Below are 18,154 nucleotides of genomic sequence, written 5' to 3' on the forward strand. Positions count from 1 at the left end.
TTCATTCTGCTGAATAGTATTTTTTAGAGTTCCCACTGCAAATGAGCTGTTTTCTGTCAAGATACATATAATCCAGAGACTGCTTAAAAATTTAAAAGTGAAAAGCCAGTAAGATTACTCTCAGAAATTTTGACTGATCCTCCTGGACATGCGGCACCAGATTCCGTCCCACTTCAAAAGCAGTTATCCACTCCATTCCTTCAAACATATTTGTCATTGCGCAGTTTGCGCTCAGGGTATCCACTTTGTGTAAGGCCTCTTTAGGATTTAAAGAGACATTCTGGATTTCATTTAGTCAATGCTCAAGTTAAAGCCCGTTTCAGCTGCTAACAAAGGGGCAGACAGCAAACTCTGGTTTTGCTCTGTGGTTGTAATAGCTGGTATGTGGGCTTGCAACACAATCTTTAACTGACTTTATTGCAGCTTTAAGTCTTTGCAGGTGAAGTTTCAAGTTGACCTTCAGACTGCCGTCCTTTATCTCCTTCAAGTTTCCACAAATGTTATGGACACTGTTTGAATTAGCGATATCTGGTGAGCTTTTCTCTAAGGTACATTGGGAGGTGAAGCAGATGGTGATCCAAATGTACTGGTTATATAAGATATGACTTCTGTTTGCTTGACCTTGGATTAATGCTAAGGACAGAGTTCCTGAAGAGTTCCATCTATTATTAGAAGTTCTGGGGACACAGCTGCAACTAAAGGAACTTATAAATCGTAAATCTTGAAGAATCAAAAGGTACTACTCTTCTCTGTCCCCCCTCTTTTTGTATTGAGTGTTTGACTAAGCATGGAGTTTTAAAAAGAAAGAAACCATTTTTTTCTGGTGGTCATTAGCAACCAATTTAGCATATACCTATAGTGGTTGGTTGTCAATTGCTAGAAGGATCATAAATTCAGATTTTTTCGTTGCCGGTCGTCGCAAACGTGAGAATAGATGTTCGCTGATGGTGACAAATGGAAGACAAAGGGCTCTACTTTTGATGAGCAAGTGCGGGTTGAAGTGATGAGGTAAATGTGTGCGGTTTAAACCGCTTGGGTTAATATGAGCGTTTTGATAAAAAAATAAATAAATGAATAGGTTAATTATTTAATTCGTTAATTCAAAATTATCTTTATTGATTTATTTGTTTGCTCTCTTATAAAAAATTGTTTAATTATAATTAAGCTAACATTCTTTCCCCTTTTATTTATCATGCGTGACATGAAGATCATTTATAACCTCGGCGCAAGCATTAATAAAATGTGGATCTTTGAATATGCAAAGTGTGCTGTGACAGAGTTCTTTCGTAGTTAATATAACAAGATATTTTGATTTTTGTTCTAAGTGCAGTATTTGTTAATAATATCCTTTATATTATAAAATACTTGAATAGAAAGGAGAATTTGCAAGGCTTCCGTGAAAAGGACTTAAATGTTTTCAATGAGTGTTAACATTTTTCGGCAAACTCATTAATTTAATCCAATACATAAGAATTTCCAAGCATCACCACAAACGTCAGCACATATCTGTAGACTAAGATTGTATTAGCTCTTTTTATTTTTTATTTTTAAGATAAATAAAGTGGAGTTGAACGAGCACTGGAAAGCAGTTGGAAACTATTCCAACAGAATGCAGTAATAGTGGGAGGTTTTGTTTGCCTTCTCCTTTGGCCTCACCTTATAACCAACATCAAGTGATACTTTCATTTAAATAGCAAGCAAGTCCAACTGAAAGATCTTATCCTCCTTCGACCTTTTCTATGAAAGCACACCGTCTAAATTTTTTATTTTGTGTGACAAAAACAAACATTTCCTTAATTTACACACTAAAGAGGATTACAGTCTTTGAATTTGGAATCACTCAAAAACACTATTGTCCACATCTTCATAGCAAATTGGTTAGGACTTTGTGACAATCTTAAACGGTAAGGCTGTTTATATTCAATTTAAAGGTTTAAGTTATATGCATTAACCGTATAATTTAATATATATTATAATAAATCATTTCTGATAGATATTTCAGGCTGCCACATATGCTTGTTATAAACCTTTTCCGACAAGTCACTTGAATTAAAAGTGTACAAAATATTATGACAAGTATACAAAACTTAAACTATATATTTTATCTTCCCACAGTCCATACCTATACCTCCTTATCCAACAATGAGGCCACGCCAATAAAGCATCGCCCCACCAGCCTTGATTATCACAAAACCAAAGAAAACCCAACTCCACACTGCTCCTCCAATGTGAATATATTACAAAAAGTAGGCTTAACCTCTTTTCATTTCGTTTCTTGCTTTCCATTCAGTTCCAGATAAAATTTTGTCGTAACGGAATTGAGTTTACCCTTTTCCCACTTAGTTCTCAAAAAAATATTTCTCTTGCCATAATAAGGTAACACACACTGAGTACATTACCAGTGAAAGCACCTTTAGTATTATTCAAAAGTAGTATTATGGTTTTAGTGGGAACCTTTAAATAAATTACTACTAATAATCAGAGTCAAATTCAACCTTTAAATTTTTATCGTCCAATTTACAATGCTTTTAAAATTATTTATTCAAAATTTTTATGAGTTTTTATTTATATTGGATTCAGTTAAATCTTTTAGTTACCTGAAATATCCACCAAAGGAACCTTTTCTAGTACATTTCCACAAATTCACACGCACACGCACTAACAAAAGGTTAGTTACTTGTCCATATAATTATACCAAAATATAAGTGGAGAACCATTAAACCAAAAAAGCAAGATTCTCTAGAGAGAAAAGCAGAGCTAGTTAGAATGGGGAACAACATAGGAGGAAATAAGAAGAAGACAAAGGTGATGAAGATTAACGGCGAAATCTTGAAACTAAAGACACCAGTAACAACCTTGGACGTAGTAAAAGACTACCCAGGTCATGTTCTATTAGAATCAGAAGCAGTGAAGAAGTTTGGCGTCAGAGCTAAGCCACTAGAACCAGAACAAGAACTGAAGCCAAACAAAATATATTTCCTAGTAGAATTGCCTCTGTTTCCTAAAGAAGAAATTAGTAGGGTTCCAAGAAGAGTGAAATCTGCTGTTCAGATGAGCGCAAAGGATCGGCTCGAGTGTCTCATGTTAACACGAAGATCGGCTTCTGATTTGTCGATTTCGAAGCCGAATAATGGACCTGTTCAGTTGAAGATGAAGCTGCCGAGGAGTTTAGTTCAGAAGCTGGTAGAAGAAAGCAGAGATGAAACAGAGGTGGCTGAGAAAATTATGGATCTTTGTATGCCAAATTCCAGTTATGGCAGTTAGTTTTTGCTTGGTTTGCACCTCTTAGCTTTTTTTCTTTTGGTTTGGTTGTGAAGTACAGAGGATAGGGTCAAATTTAGTTTCAAGAATTGCATATAATTTTACAGGACCTTCTGCTTGTTTTTGTTTTTGTTTTGATGGAACGATCTGTTTATTTGGTGGTAGTGTTGCTATATGTATTGATTTTCTTGTTCAATTTTTTTTAACCTTCTTTTTCTCTATTAACAAAAGGATTATAAGTTTAAATTAGGAAAATAAGGTTGTCGTAATTTGGTGGTTTGGTTGGGAGTTGAGGATTGAGATTTGAGACCATATGTCAAGGATGACGGCTATGCTCTTACAAGTGGATGTAGCCCTTTCCGTACCACTTCTATTTTGGTTTGTTCTCTCTGTCCCAATTGGTTTGGCATCATTTTCTTTTTTATTTGTACAGAAAAAATTAACATTTTTCATATTTAAGTCATTAAAATAGTTTTACGTTCCCATTTTGCAACTGATATGGCTTGTCAATTGAGTACAAAGAACAAATTATTTGGTACGAGGACACTTGTGATACCTTATATCTGTCTTGTGTCCAAATGGCTCTTATTTTTTTAAGCTTAGTTTTCAGCTAAATTACGACAAACAAAACAGTGAATATATCTTTCTTAACATGGGAACAATAGTACAAGAAAAATAAGAAAAGAGAAAGGGTTTGTGTTGGGCCGTTTGCGTTTAGAAATTAAAGTTTGATTTTAGGAGCTTAAAGTCGTCGGTTGATGGAAAAAATAAAAATTAAAGGACAATTATCCTTTTAAGTTGCGGTTTCTATATAAGTTGTATAGGAACAGAATAATTAGAGAAGAATTAAAAGTATGCATTCCAGAGTTTAGAATTGTTTTTGTCCTTTTTGTCTAGGTCAACACTGAAATGAAACAGAAGCTGGGAAAGGAAATCATGAAGAGATTAATTAGAAGATAAGATTTTGGTGGGCACAAAGGTAGTGATGCACTAACTATTGTTTCCCCATCAGATGAAAGATGTAGGTTTTTCCCTGTCTAGATCAGTTATTTCCGAATATATATTTAATAAGTTAATAATATACCATGATATTATTGTATAAGGAAAACAACCAACTTTTCGGTCTCATCCAAAGAAATGATAATGAAACTTTAGAGGTATGTTTTGTTGATGTAGCTGCAAATACCACAAATTATAATGAAGGAAATTCCAAGCCACAAATTTGCATGTACTAGACTCATAATCCACTGTTTTGATCTATTCGGCTGCTACATCTACCTTTAGTCATATTTAATTACCCTTGCGTAAATTAGAGTCTCCAACTCATGAGTATTTACAATCACCTCCTAGAAGGGAAAAAGGCAGAGAAAGAGAGAAAAAAGAAGGCAGAAGTTGGAAGTGAAGTATTCATCAATCAGTCCAACACAAGATTCCCATTAGCATCATAAGAAATTTTGCCAGAAAATTCCAAAGGTCGACACTTTTCTCCTTTAATAATGGTTCTCTTCCACAGTGCATTTTCCTCTTCCCAATCTACTAATTGATCATCTTCAACATCATCATGTTTCACTTTCCTCCAAGATATCATTTTTATCATCAATAGAGCTTTACTACTTATGCTGCTCTCTAACTTTTCCATTGGCCTTTTACCACCCAATCGCACACTACTCTTCTTTTTCTTTTTCTCTTCTCTTTTGTGAAATCCACCTCCACATAAAAATACCCTCATTGATAATACAGCCATGATTTCTAGTAAAGTAATAAAAGAAAAGGATACAGAAAATAAAGAGGGAAAAATGAAAAGGGGATCAAAGGAAAGAAAGCAAAGTTAGCGATGAATGGTTGCTTCCTCTAGCGTTATGGCTTTATACTATTAAGTAGGAAGACCAATATTACTATTTTTCTACCATACACAGAAAAGTCATAGCCTCAAGGAAAATTCCTATTGCCTTCTACGTTGGTGTAATTAAATTGACTATGACAAGGCATTACTACTCCTCAGTATCCTTGCAATGGAATGGATGAAAGTGTTGCCGTGAGGAAAGTGTTATACGTACTGACTTGAGTCGTCTCTGAACAAAGACAAACACTAGAAGCATTTCTCTACATGCGTTCAAAGTAAATGTTTGGACTTGAAAAACTGAAAATTGCAAAGGTCTTGTCCACTCCACGCGTTCTTCTATATCTTGTGTTGGTTGTTGAATGCTGATTTTTTTTATTTGTGCATTTAGATTTAAATATTTAACTACCCGTTAGTAAAGAATTTGCTATTATTATTATTTACTTAACAGTCATGATATAACATATCTGAACTGAACTTGTATCTCTATCGGCTAAACTGAATTCTATATTCAGTTTTCCGGTTCGATCTTATACTATCTGGTTCTTCAGTCCAAACTAAATTGACTTCGTTTTGCTAAAAGATGATTTCTAGCAACAAAATTAAGAAACATAAACAGCTGCCGTCTCTTTATTTTATTTTTTGTTAGTTTGATTTTTTATTGTGGACACAAGAAGTCATTGAACGTGGCAAAAAGTAACGCACGTGCATCGAATATTTGAATTTCCACAACCAGAATCCAGTAACAATGTTGGTGCTGCCATTACATAAGGTGCTTTCCTCTTATATTTTTACCAAGAATTATATTTTCGCTTCTCTCACAGTTTATTTTGCATGTGTAATCGATGTAAATTTCAATCGCAAACACTAACCAAATAATGCCTTGAATTATTGCTGTGACCTTCCTTAAATTTCATTTCTATGTGACCTGTGTGCCTTTTTCAAAAGGAAACGCTTCGGTTTTAACCAAGAACATTAGTCGATCAAAGCCCAAATAAATCCAGAAAAAAAAACCCAATTAAATTAACAAATTCATTGCTTGTTCTTACGATTTCTGCGTGTATCCTACTAAACCTTACTTTGGCAGAGGAGGGGTTTTGCACTCCACTTTTTAACTAGTACTATTTCATGTAAATACAATAAGAACTCAACCATAATAAAATATGAACTCTATTTTAATCATCTGTCCAAACAAGACCGAACGCTTAAAATTAGAAGATAGAAGTATATGACACGGGTTTGTTCATTTTTAATTTGTCACAGGGAAACCAATTGACCGTGGTGTCACACCTCCTTTTATGCCCCCACAAAAGATAAATATGTTGTGTATTATGGATGGTGGGTTAAAGAATTTTTCCAATTAAAGTGACAAACTTGATTAGGGATTATTTTATCTACAGAGTCGCCACTCGGAATTGATTTTTTGGGTGTTCCAAGTCACCTTTTACTTGAATCCCTAGTCAAAGGAATATTTGACTCTATTATTATTGGTCTGCGAAAATAAAGTCCGGGTAAGGAATTCCGTTGATCGGGGAGAAGGTGTAAGGCATTCCCCGAGCCCCGTGGTTTTAGCACGGTCGCTTAATTGATCACATTTGACTTATATTATTTTTGGATAAACTGTAATTTATTGGTTTCCATATTTTTCTATCCGCTTTTAATTATTAAAATATGGAATTATCTTTGAAATGAATCACGTGTGTGAATCCGTTTGTTTATTGTACCAAAATCATGTCACTCGTACATGTACACAATTAATAGCATTTTATTATATTAAGATTGTTTTGGCAAAAATTGCACGAACACATACTTCGATTTTAATTTTAAAAATTACAATTATGCCACGCGAACGTATACATAATCGCGATAAACTAATTAAAAGCGCGCCTAAAGCAAACTAGCGAATTGTGAGTTATTTATTTCCTAAGTCAAGATTATTGTGAGGCTCAAGAGTTATGGAAATATTTTATTTAGTACTGATTACAAATCAAGAGAGGATTATTGAATGATTGATAAAAATTTTATAAAAACAGTTAAGACAACGTTAGAAATTAATTCGACCAAATGATAAAACTAGCGTTAGAAAAAAAAAACTAAACGTGATTAAAATATGTTGATAAAGAAAACAAATTTTTACAATACCAAACCTTAGGACCAGATGCATTACGGTTACCATCACTTATCCTCATTTTTTCAAGTTTAATTTTTTCTGAAATGTTTCTTCTAGATTCTCACTCAACAACAAAGACCAATAAGCTTAACGATAAGAATTAACAACTAAGAAAATTTATGTGCTCAAAAGGAGAATAACAAATCCAAGCAAAAGGCATATTAACACATATCATCTAAATGGAACAATAAACAGACAAAGCAAACAAGATAAAAAGATCGGACCTCTACAGTTGCAAATATTCTTGAATCGTCAAGCAAATAAGAACTTCGAACAAGAAATCAAATGCCTTGCCGGAACCTCAAAGAAACTCGACCAAACCGCCTCGAACTCGGCTCGTTTGTAGTGAATAACAGAGTAGGAAGGAGCTACTGGTTTTGGCTGAAGGACGACAACTTGCATGGTGGTTTTCAGATTGTAGATGTTTTGGGCTGCTTTCAGCTGGATTTCGGGACTGATTTTAGCTGAAGTTTATGGGGTTGTTTTGGGACTGTTTTTGTCATGTTTTAGATGCTGATTTTTCTGTATTTTAAGAGTGATTTCAGCTACGTTTTTGAGTGATTTTGGGGCTGTTTTGGGTCAGTTTCGGATTGTATTAAAGCTGAATTTTGGGGTTGTTCGCAGCTGGACTTTTGCTGCGTTTCAGGAGGTTGTTCGGGGCTGTTTTGGAGTCATTTTTGGACTGAGAAGAGGGCTGGTTTTGGGATGGATTTCCAGCTCGTTTTTGGGCTGTTCTGCATCTGTTTTGGAGGCTGATTTTTGGTATTTTTTGTAGCTAAAAAGCTGCTGGATTTTGCTGGAGTTTAGAGGGGCTTGCAAAGCTCATTTTGGGTGAGCTTAGAAGCTGAGGAAGATGAGTGAAAAGGAAGGCACGAACTGTTTTTTTCTTTTTTTTTTGGTGTCCTCTTGCTGGAATTAATAGAGGGAAGAAGATGGTATTTTTGGTCATCTTTTTCCCCCTTCACATGAAGAAAGAAAATGGGGATATGTGGGGGGTTGTGTGTGGGGGACAAAGTATGTGGGACAAGCATGAGGGACAAAGCATATGGGACAAGCATGGGGGACAAAGAAAAGTTGAGTGGGAAAATGCCTGGGAAGATGGGAGCGGAAAATATTCAAACACGGTAAAAAATTAGGTGCTCACAGCATGCCCCTCTTTGCTTGGGAACATTAAAAGTTTTCAGGCAAAGATAAAGTGAGCCGTGTGACTACGTTTTGACCATATCGTTATTCAAAAGAGGAAGAAAATAAAAGAAAAAGGTGCAACCGAGTCCTGGTTTTGGACAGCCTACATATCCCAGGTTCTAAGAGAATCAGGTCGCATGTAGTTCAAGAAGAAAGATGGAGTGATGAGTTCGAAAGTCGAGCTAGGCTCCGGTCCGTGGTCTTGCTATTACATCAAAATTGAAAGAAACTAAACAAGCCTATCAACTATGAGTTACAAGATTCCTATCTATAAGTCTTTTGAAGCTTGATCTTGAATCTTGACTGGTTGTTCATGCAAGCTCTGTTCTGAACCTTGATGCTTGCTAGCTGTAAGTGCTAGTTCATTCTTCTACGGCTTCTTCTGAGCAAAACGGGAAATGTGAAGCTCGTAACTTCAGTCATGTCTTGAGTAGTCCATATCCTTTCCATCTGCTTCTGCATTTGGATTCACTTCTTTTCCTTTTCTTTTCTTTATTCTGGATTGAGACCTTTTCTTTTGTTCATCTCGAACACTGTACCTTGCGGTAAAACCTGCTCAGACATCACAACAAACAAACGAATGAAATTTTTCTGCCCCAGTTTTCACTAGAAAAATTTTGTGAGTTATTGTAACAAAAATTCTAAACTACTTCTTTATTGAAAGAAAATAAAAGAACAGGAATGGTGTACCCTGAAAAGGTCATGATCCCAAAAGAATGTCTCAACTAAGTATTGGTGTACCTTATGTTGGGAAAATATGGCAAGGAAATGGGATACCCTATATTGGCAATGATATCAGGGAGTGGTGTACCATGCATTTAAGCTCAAATCAACTAGGGAATGAAGTATCCAATATTGGAGAACACAACTAGGGATTGGTGTAACCTATACTGGTAAGGAGATCGGGGATTGGTGTACCCTATACAGAAAAGAAAATGTAACCAGGGGTTGGTGCCATGTATTACTGAAAAGGAAATGTAACCAAGGGTTGACGCCCTATATTACTGGGAAAAAGAATGTTGAATCCCCTTGGCGAAAAAGTTCTACCTGGGTTAAATTATGAAAAACAAAACTGGACAAAGAGTACTTCTACCTGAAAATATGAGCCGGATCCCCCTAGGCAAAAAGGTTCTACCTGGGTTAAGTTATGAAAGCATCCTGAGCGAAAAGTACTTCTACCCGGAACTATGAGCTGGATTCCCCTAGGCGAAAAAAGTTCTACCTGGGTTAATATATGAAAAGCAAGCATGGGCGAAGAGTACTTCTACCCAGAAATATGAGCTGGATCCTCCTAAGCGAAAAGGTTCTACCTGGGTTAAGCTACGTGAAACATCCTGAGCGAAGAATACTTCTACCCGGAACTATGAGCTGGATCCCCCTAGGAGAAAAAGGTTCTACCTGGGTTAAGCTACGTAAAACAACCTGAGCGAAGTGTACTTCTACCCGGAACTATGAGCTGGATCCCCCTAGGTGAAAATGTTCTACCTGGGTTAAGCTACGTAAAACAAGCATGGGCGAAGAGTACTTCTACCCAGAAATATGAGCTGGATCCCCCTAAGCGAAAAGGTTCTACCTGGGTTAAGCTACGTGAAACATCGTGAGCGAAGAATACTTATACCCGGAACTATGAGTTGGATCCCCTTAGGAGAAAAAGGTTCTACCTGGGTTAAGCTACGTAAAACAACCTGAGCGAAGAGTACTTCTACCCGGAACTATGAGCTGGATCCCCTAGATGAAAATGTTCTACCTGGGTTAAGCTACATAAAACAGCCTGAGCGAAGAGTACTTCTACCTGAAACTATGAGCTGGATCCCCCTAGTTGAAAATGTTCTACCTGGGTTAAGCTACGTAAAACAACCTGGGCGAAGAGTACTTCTACCCGGACCTATGAGCTGGATCCCCCTAGGTGAAAAGGTTTTGCCTGGGTTGAGCTATGAAAATGAGAGGTATGGATAGTAGTGATGCATGCTGAAGATTTTAAGGAGCTTACATTTGGTGACATTCGTCCTTTGACAACCGCCATTCTGCACTGCTTTGTTCCTACTTCAAACAAAGAAAATTTGTGAGTTTTTAAAGTGGTGGTCAGTTTGTGGCCTTGATGCACTGAGGAGTTTGAGTTCACGGACACCCCGTTGTCGAAGAACTGATTCTATCAGAGTGGTACCGAGATGCTCGGATACTTTGTATTATTTTCTGGAGACTTTGTCTTTCTGACGTCTCCCCTGGTTGTTTCATACCCGGATGTCTACGGTACCGTTAACCCTTGTATCTAAGGCAGAGAAATTTTTCTTTAAAATCAGACTTAGTAGCCTTGCACTCAGAACCAGTTTGTGTCTGTAGTGCTTATCAACTTTTTCCATGAAGCAAGTCTTGCTTGTGTTGGCTTTTTCAGTTTCTTTGAGACACTTTGTCTGCCTTATCAAAAGAGATCACATATGGATTCCTGCCTTCGTCAATGTCTTATATGCTCCAAATTATGCTCGGTATTACGGGGAAACTGTAGCCAGTTTTGCTTTGCTTTTGATGCAAAATTAGACCGAAAGGGAATCTAAGAAAAATTATGGAAAAGAATAGAAGAGCAATTGGAAATAAAAGGTGTCCCTTTCGGGGAGAGAAATAAGGAGACTTATCTGGGGATAAGTGCCGACTTCAATGAATCATGACATGTATTTTGGACTGGACGCCTGATCTGTATCAGCCGTCTAATTCTCAAAATATGTCGCAAATGTTCATCTTGAAACTGTCTTTAGTTGCGCTCATGCCGGAGCATCGAAGACCCTCATTCGGCTAGTAGCGCCCTTTGCGGGTTTTCGCTAACTGACCTCTCTCATTTCTCTAATCACTGTCGCCTTACAGTGCCCATACGGGTTTTCACCGATAAGACTCTCTCATTTCTTCTTTACTATTTTTTTTTTTTACTAAGATACGACACGCGGAAGGTTGGTCAATGCCCCTGGTATGGGGACTTCAAGTATTCTCGAAGATCGATTAGAAGTTCTTAACAGGAAAAGGCAAAAGGAACCTTGAACTGAATTATAACTTTTGGAACTGTTTCTACAGGAAAAGAAACCGTAAGATAAGAACAAACTTCTGCCCCAGTTTTGGAGTATTGGGAATATGGATTTTTGTTGCAATGGGACCGAACCCAGGGTAAGGCTGCCTACGTATCCTTTCGGAATCAGGTCAGACGTAGTTCAATGACTCAAAAAAAAATTATTGTTTGACTTCTTCTTCTTTTCTTTTCTTTTCCTTTTTTTTTGAGTACACAGGTTCCAAAAAATGGAAAACAAGGAAGAAAAATACAGATTAAAAGGGGTAACAAAAGGGTGACACTTGCTTGGAATAGCTTGCAATGGTAACCTTCGTCATCTCAGACATAATATCTTTTGACTGCATCTACATTAATAGTCATGTCTGGTACACGTCCTTCTTCATCTACCAAGTGCAAGGCCCCTTTTGGTAACACTTTCTTGATGATGTAGGGTCCTTTCCAGTTTGGGACGAACTTTCCTTTAGCTTCTACTTGGTGTGGAAGAACGCGTTTCAGAACGAGTTGTCCTACCTCGAAATGCCTTGGACGCACTTTCTTGTTGTAAGCGCGTGCCATTCTTTGCTGGTATAACTGGCCAAAGCACATTGCTGCTAGCCGTTTTTCATCAATCAACATTAGTTGTTCTAATCGGGTCTTTGCCCATTCTGTATCTTCAATCTCCGACTCCACAATGATACGAAGAGAGGGAATTTTGACTTCAGCCGGTATTACAGCTTCCGTCCCATATACCAACAGATAAGGAGTTGCACCAACAGATGTGCGAGCAGTCGTGCGGTATCCCAAAAGAGCAAAAGGCAACTTTTCATGCCATTGTCTCGAACCTTGGATCATTTTTCTAAGAATCTTCTTGATGTTCTTGTTCGCTACTTCAGCGGCTCCATTGGCTTTTGGCCGGTAAGGGGTAGAATGGTGATGTATAATTTTAAATCGCTCTCATACCTCCTTTATCAAATGACTATTGAGATTGGCTGCATTGTCAGTGATAATGGTATTTGGGATACCAAAGCGGCAGATGATGTTGGAATGAACAAAGTCTACCACTGCTTTCTTGGTGACTGCTTTGAAAGTGACGGCCTCCACCCACTTGGTGAAGTAATCAATTGCAACCAAAATGAATCTATGCCCATTTGAAGCCTTTGGCTCAATTGGCCCAATAACATCCATTCCCCAAGCAACGAAAGGCCAAGGAGAGGACATGGGATGCAACTCTGAAGGTGGCGAGTGAATCAGGTCACCATGAATCTGGCATTGGTGACACTTGCGAACAAAACTGAAGCAATCTCGCTCCATTGTAAGCCAATAATACCCTGCCCGCAGAATCTTCTTCGCCAAAACATATCCATTCATGTGAGGTCCACATACCCCCGAATGCACTTCACTCATGATCCGCTCAGCTTCTGTGACATCTACGCATCTCAACAAGTTCAAATCTGGGGTCCTTTTGTACAAAATTTCCCCATTCAGGAAGAAACCGTTGGCGAGCCTCCTTATAGTTCTTTTTTGATCTCCCTTGGCGTGCTCTGGGTATTCTCTCGTTTTCAGGAATCGTTTTATGTCATGATACCATGGTTCACCATCTGGTTCTGTCTCAATTGTATTGCAGTAACTGTGTTGATTCCGAACTTGGATTTCTAGTGGATTGATATGGGTGTTTCCCGGATAAGGGATCATCGAGGCTAAAGTAGCCAAAGCATCGGCTAGCTCGTTGTGAAACCTAGGATTGTACCTGAACTCGATGGATTTGAATCTTTTGCTCAAATCTTGTACACATTATCTGTATGGAATAAGCTTGATGTCTCGAGTCTCCCATTCACCTTGGGCTTGCCGGATAAGCAAGTCAGAATCTCCCATAACCAATAGTTCATGCACATCCAGATCGAGGGCCATTTTCAAACCCATGATACAGGCTTCGTATTCTGCCATATTATTGGTACAGAAGAACCGAAGCTGGGCTGTTGCAGGGTAATACTATCCAATAGGTGAGATGAGGATTGCCCCGATCCCAACTCCTTTGATATTGACAGCTCCATCAAAATATATTTTCCATAGAGGGTTGTCGTTTGGAACTACTTCCTCTATTGAGTTGACCTCTTCGTCTGGGAAGTATGTGGTAAGTGTCTTGTACTCATCATTAACTAGATTCTCTGCCAAATGATCGGCCAAAGCCTGTGCTTTCATCGCGGTGCGAGTAACATAGACGATGTCGAACTCTGTGAGAAGGATTTGCCATTTTGCGAGCCTGCCGGTGGGCATTGGCTTTTGGAAAATATACTTCAGAGGATCCATTCTGGATATGAGGTAAGTAGTATAGGCCAAAAGATAATGTCTCAACTTCTGAGCGACCCAAGTCAAAGCACAACATGTCCTTTCTAAAAGGGTGTACTTAACCTCATAATTGGTGAACTTCTTGCTCAAATAATATATTGCTTGTTCCTTTTTGCCTGTCGCATCATGTTGCCCCAGAACGCATCCAAAGGAATTATCCATCACCGATAGATATAAAAACAAAGGCCTACCAGGTTCAGGTGGGACCAGTACAAGGGGTTTTGATAGATAATCTTTGATCCTGTCAAAAGCATTTTGGCAATCGTCTGTCCACTTGATTGCAACATCCTAATTCGAAGATAAAATCTCAAATCACAGATTTGCGCGAAATCTATGTTATTTTCATTCAACCGCTACAAGATCAACAATTCCATAAGCTTGGGCTTCTGTTGCTGACATAAAAACATCTCTTTCCATATCTTCGGATACAACCCATAAGGGTTTCCCCGTTCTTTGTACATAAACCCTTGTGAGGGTTTCACGCAGTTTCAGCAGTTCTTCCGCTTCCAGGACAAATTCGCCTGTTTGTGCCTCATAAAAAGAACTAGCAGGTTGATGGATCATTACCCTGATGATATAACAAAATAAAAGCTTCCCCTATCTCGCATGATAAAGCAAAGAGAAAAGAAAGATAAAGAATAGAAAAAAGATAGAATTGAACAACCGTACAGGCATCTTTTGTGCATACGGCTCTACAAGAAAATTGACCTCCCCTCCTTTCTATTGAAGAAAGAGAAAAATAGAATCTATCAGACTCAGATGGGTAAATGATCAAATTGCCATCCTTCCTTTCAGAGGAGTTAAAAAATACTATGATGGCTCCGTTGCTTTATATGCATCACCCTCACCCATTAGAATCTGGTGGTACCCAGCATAGCAATCCACGAACGACTGTATCTCATGCTTTGCGCAATTATCTATAAGAATATGGATGTTCGGCAAAGGAAAATTATCCTTCGGACTTGCTTTGTTCAGGTCTCTGTAGTCAACACAGACTCTAGTTTTTTCATCTTTCATTGGCACGGGCACAACATTTGCCACCCAGGTGGTGTATCCTACGGCTCTGACAACATTGGCGCTTAATTGCTTCATTATTTCCTCTTTGATTTTATCACTCATGTCCGTTTTAAATTTTCGCTGCTTCTGTTGGACTGGTGGAAAATCAGGATACGTGGGAAGCTTATGAACCACTAAATCGACGCTTAAACCAGGCATGTCATCATAAGACCAGGCAAACACATCTCTATACTCAAATAAAAGTTGAATCAAGGCATCTCTGGTTTTTTGTTCAGTGTGAATGCTTATCTTTGTTTCTCTGACTTCTTCATGACCTCCGATATTAATTGGCTCAGTTTCATTGAGGTTGGGCCTAGGCTTGTTTTCAAATTGTTCCAACTCTCTTTTTATTTCATCAAAAACCTTATCTTCATCATATTCGACCTCTTGATGCATTATTTCGAAATTAGACAGCTTTTTGAGATCTGGGCGTGAATTCCGCATGCATGTCATGTTATTAAAGCCGGCATTAACAAAACTGAAATGGAAATAAAATGGCAAGAATTAGGAAAAGGAAAAGATACAAAATATGAAACTGAACTACATTTCATTGAATTTGAAAGGATAGAAGGGTTAACGTCAAAATAAAATAATCATACTAAGATATTTGGATTACAACCCTAAAAGTAACCCAAAGTACAAAAGAAAGAAGCTACAAAAGTCAACTACCAAGACTCCTTCCTTGTGGGGAGAGGAGTTGCTTCCCAGTTATTGAGCATGATTTCTGGGCCAATTAGTTGCATATCGGCACGACTAGTGCCTTCACCAGCCTGGATCATATTCACTTCAGAAAACATCTGGCTGAGGCCATGGCAAATTTCATCAATGTTTGCATGCGCCGAGGAAATTTGACCATGTTTGAATCGTGGCTTGACAAAAGTGCAGAAAATGTAAGGGATAGGTTGCTGCAAGACCCACCCATACTTTTTGCGGTGCTTGGCTTTGTCTTTGTCTGCTTGTGTTAGCCTGAAGCCTAAACCAAAAGTACCTCTATTACTGAACGGAGAAATGGGTTCTGAAATTCCTTGCAATGATGCCCCCAAACCTTTTCCTGGCTCATAACCTTGTCTCATCATAAGTGCAGCCACCATTACAGATGTGGAGGAGAGACGCGGATGTAGAATGGGTTTTCCTTCCTCAACATGGTCCACAGCAACCACTTCGAAAGCCTGATAGACAATAGACTCACATCCTTCCTTGGCCTCAATAAATGGGATTAACGGGTCTTTATAAATGGATGACTCGTCTTCTCCGTGAACAATAATTTCTTGCATATCGTGCTCGAATTTGAGCATCTGATGCAAGGTGGATGGCACAGCTCGGGCCGTATGGATCCATGGCATTCCAAGAAAAAAGTTATAAGAAGTTTCCATGTCCACTACTTGGAAGACAATTTCAAAATCAATAGGCCCAATCATCATGGTGAGGTTGATCTCCCCAATGGTATCTCTCGCTGAGCCATCAAAAGCCCGGATGCGAACACTGCTGGGTCGGATCCTGTCTGTATTGATCTTCATACTTTGCAAGGTAGAGAGGGGGCATACATCTACACTCGAGCCTCTATCAACCATGACTCGCTTCACATAATGCCCCTCACATTTGACAATCAAGTGCAAAGCCCTATTGTGACCGGATCCCTCCTCAGGAAGTTCATCATCAGTAAAGGAAATTTTGTTCACCTCAAAAAATCTATTGGCCATCTTCTCTAACTGATTCACGGTGGTATTCTCTGAAACATGTGCCTCGTTCAGGATTTTGATTAGTACACGGGCATGCTCTCCTGAGTGTATGAGCAGAGATAATAGAGAGATTTGGGCAGGAGTCTTTCTCAGCTGGTCAATGATTGAGTAATCCTGAACTTTCATCTTTTTCAAAAACTCCTCCGCCTCTTCTTCAGTGACCGATTTCTTTATTGGCATTTGACCTTCTCTGATTTGCTTAGCCTTCCTCAACTCTTCTGGAGAGTAACACCTCCCTGATCGAGTCAAACCTCCACTTTCCCCCACTTCTTCTATGATTTCCTTGCCTTTGTAGGTTACTACAGTTTTGTTGTAGTTCCAAGGGATGGTTTTCGTATTTGTTACACGGGGTTGTGTGGAAGGCTTGATTATGATCGGTTCTATTATACCCGTCGTATCGCCCTGATTCTGCTTTGTAATGGGGTGACCTCCAAGGACGTATAACTTTGGGTTTGGAACATTGGAGCGAACTTCCAACCTCGAGATTTTTGGAACAAATAAAGTTACACTCTCTGAGCTCTGGGCACCTTTCACAATCAACGGTGCATCTAGGCTTGGACTTACTTCCAGTTTGGTTCCCTCTTGAATCGTTACCACTGTCATTTCTGCTCGACCAACCGGCTTGTATTCATGATCTCGGCCAATCATTCCCACAAAATGAACATCATTGTGTACTGGCAATGGGTTATTGGTCACATTAGGAGGGTCCTCGCCATTCGTGACTACAATCAATTTTTCAACAATGAGTCTTTCTATGGCTCTTTTCAGGGTCCAACAGTCATCAGTGCTATGCCCCGGAGCACCTGAATGATATTCACATCTAGCATTTGCTTGAAATCCGTGTGAATCGGGATGCATATGGTGGGGAGCAATGGGTCCAATCATGCCCATCTGCTTCAACTTCTGGAACAGACTAGAGTATGATTCAACCAATGGAGTAAATTTTTCCACCGGCCTCTGCTCTCGACCATAATCCTGCCTAGGACGAGCATTGTAGGGTGCCCGAAAATTTTGCTGCTGAGGTCGGGGGAATCTTGGAGCTGGTGCCCGTACCTGTTGATTGGGAGGACGAGCATATGATTGAGCATTAAACACTGTATATTGTGGCAGTCCCACAGAGTACTGAGGAATTGGCGGGGGATAGTAATGTTGAGGGTAGCTAGATTGCCCCTGCTGAACTTGCACCTAAGGGTGCGATGCCCCTCTTTGAACTTCCCTGGATCCTGAAGTCATCATGGACCCTTCATCTCTCTTCTTTCTATTCGCCAAACTTCCCGACCCATTTTGGATAGCTTGGGTGGTGGTTTTGAGAGCAGCTTGACTTATAATTCTGCCAGTCTTGAGGCCATTTTTGACCATTTCTCCTATTTTGATCGCTTCCGCAAAAGTCTACCCATTGCGGATATCATGTTCTGAAAGTAATCAGGCTCTTGGGCCTCCAGAAAAATAGTGATCAACTCGTGGTTATCCATAGGTGGCTTAACTCTAGCTTCTTGCTCCCTCCACTTGATTGCATACTCCTTAAA

The 18,154-nt window shown here is 39.0% G+C and overlaps 1 protein-coding gene across 1 annotated transcript; it reads left to right on the forward strand.

The window, feature by feature from the left end:
- The first annotated feature begins 2,622 nt into the window (after nucleotides 1-2,622).
- On the forward strand, nucleotides 2,623-3,457 carry LOC104119426 (uncharacterized protein At1g66480-like). The gene has a single exon (XM_009630935.4). It carries the CDS (start codon nucleotides 2,767-2,769, stop codon nucleotides 3,262-3,264), a length of 498 nt encoding a protein of 165 aa, XP_009629230.1. The 5' UTR covers nucleotides 2,623-2,766; the 3' UTR covers nucleotides 3,265-3,457.
- Nucleotides 3,458-18,154: the final 14,697 nt, after the last annotated feature.

Source organism: Nicotiana tomentosiformis, chromosome 2 (genome assembly GCF_000390325.3).
Source record: "Nicotiana tomentosiformis chromosome 2, ASM39032v3, whole genome shotgun sequence".
Taxonomy (NCBI): domain Eukaryota; kingdom Viridiplantae; phylum Streptophyta; class Magnoliopsida; order Solanales; family Solanaceae; genus Nicotiana; species Nicotiana tomentosiformis.

Bases quoted from the DNA above. Each gene is read 5' to 3' on its own strand.
- LOC104119426 (XM_009630935.4), top strand. From the start codon at position 2,767: ATGGGGAACAACATAGGAGGAAATAAGAAGAAGACAAAGGTGATGAAG.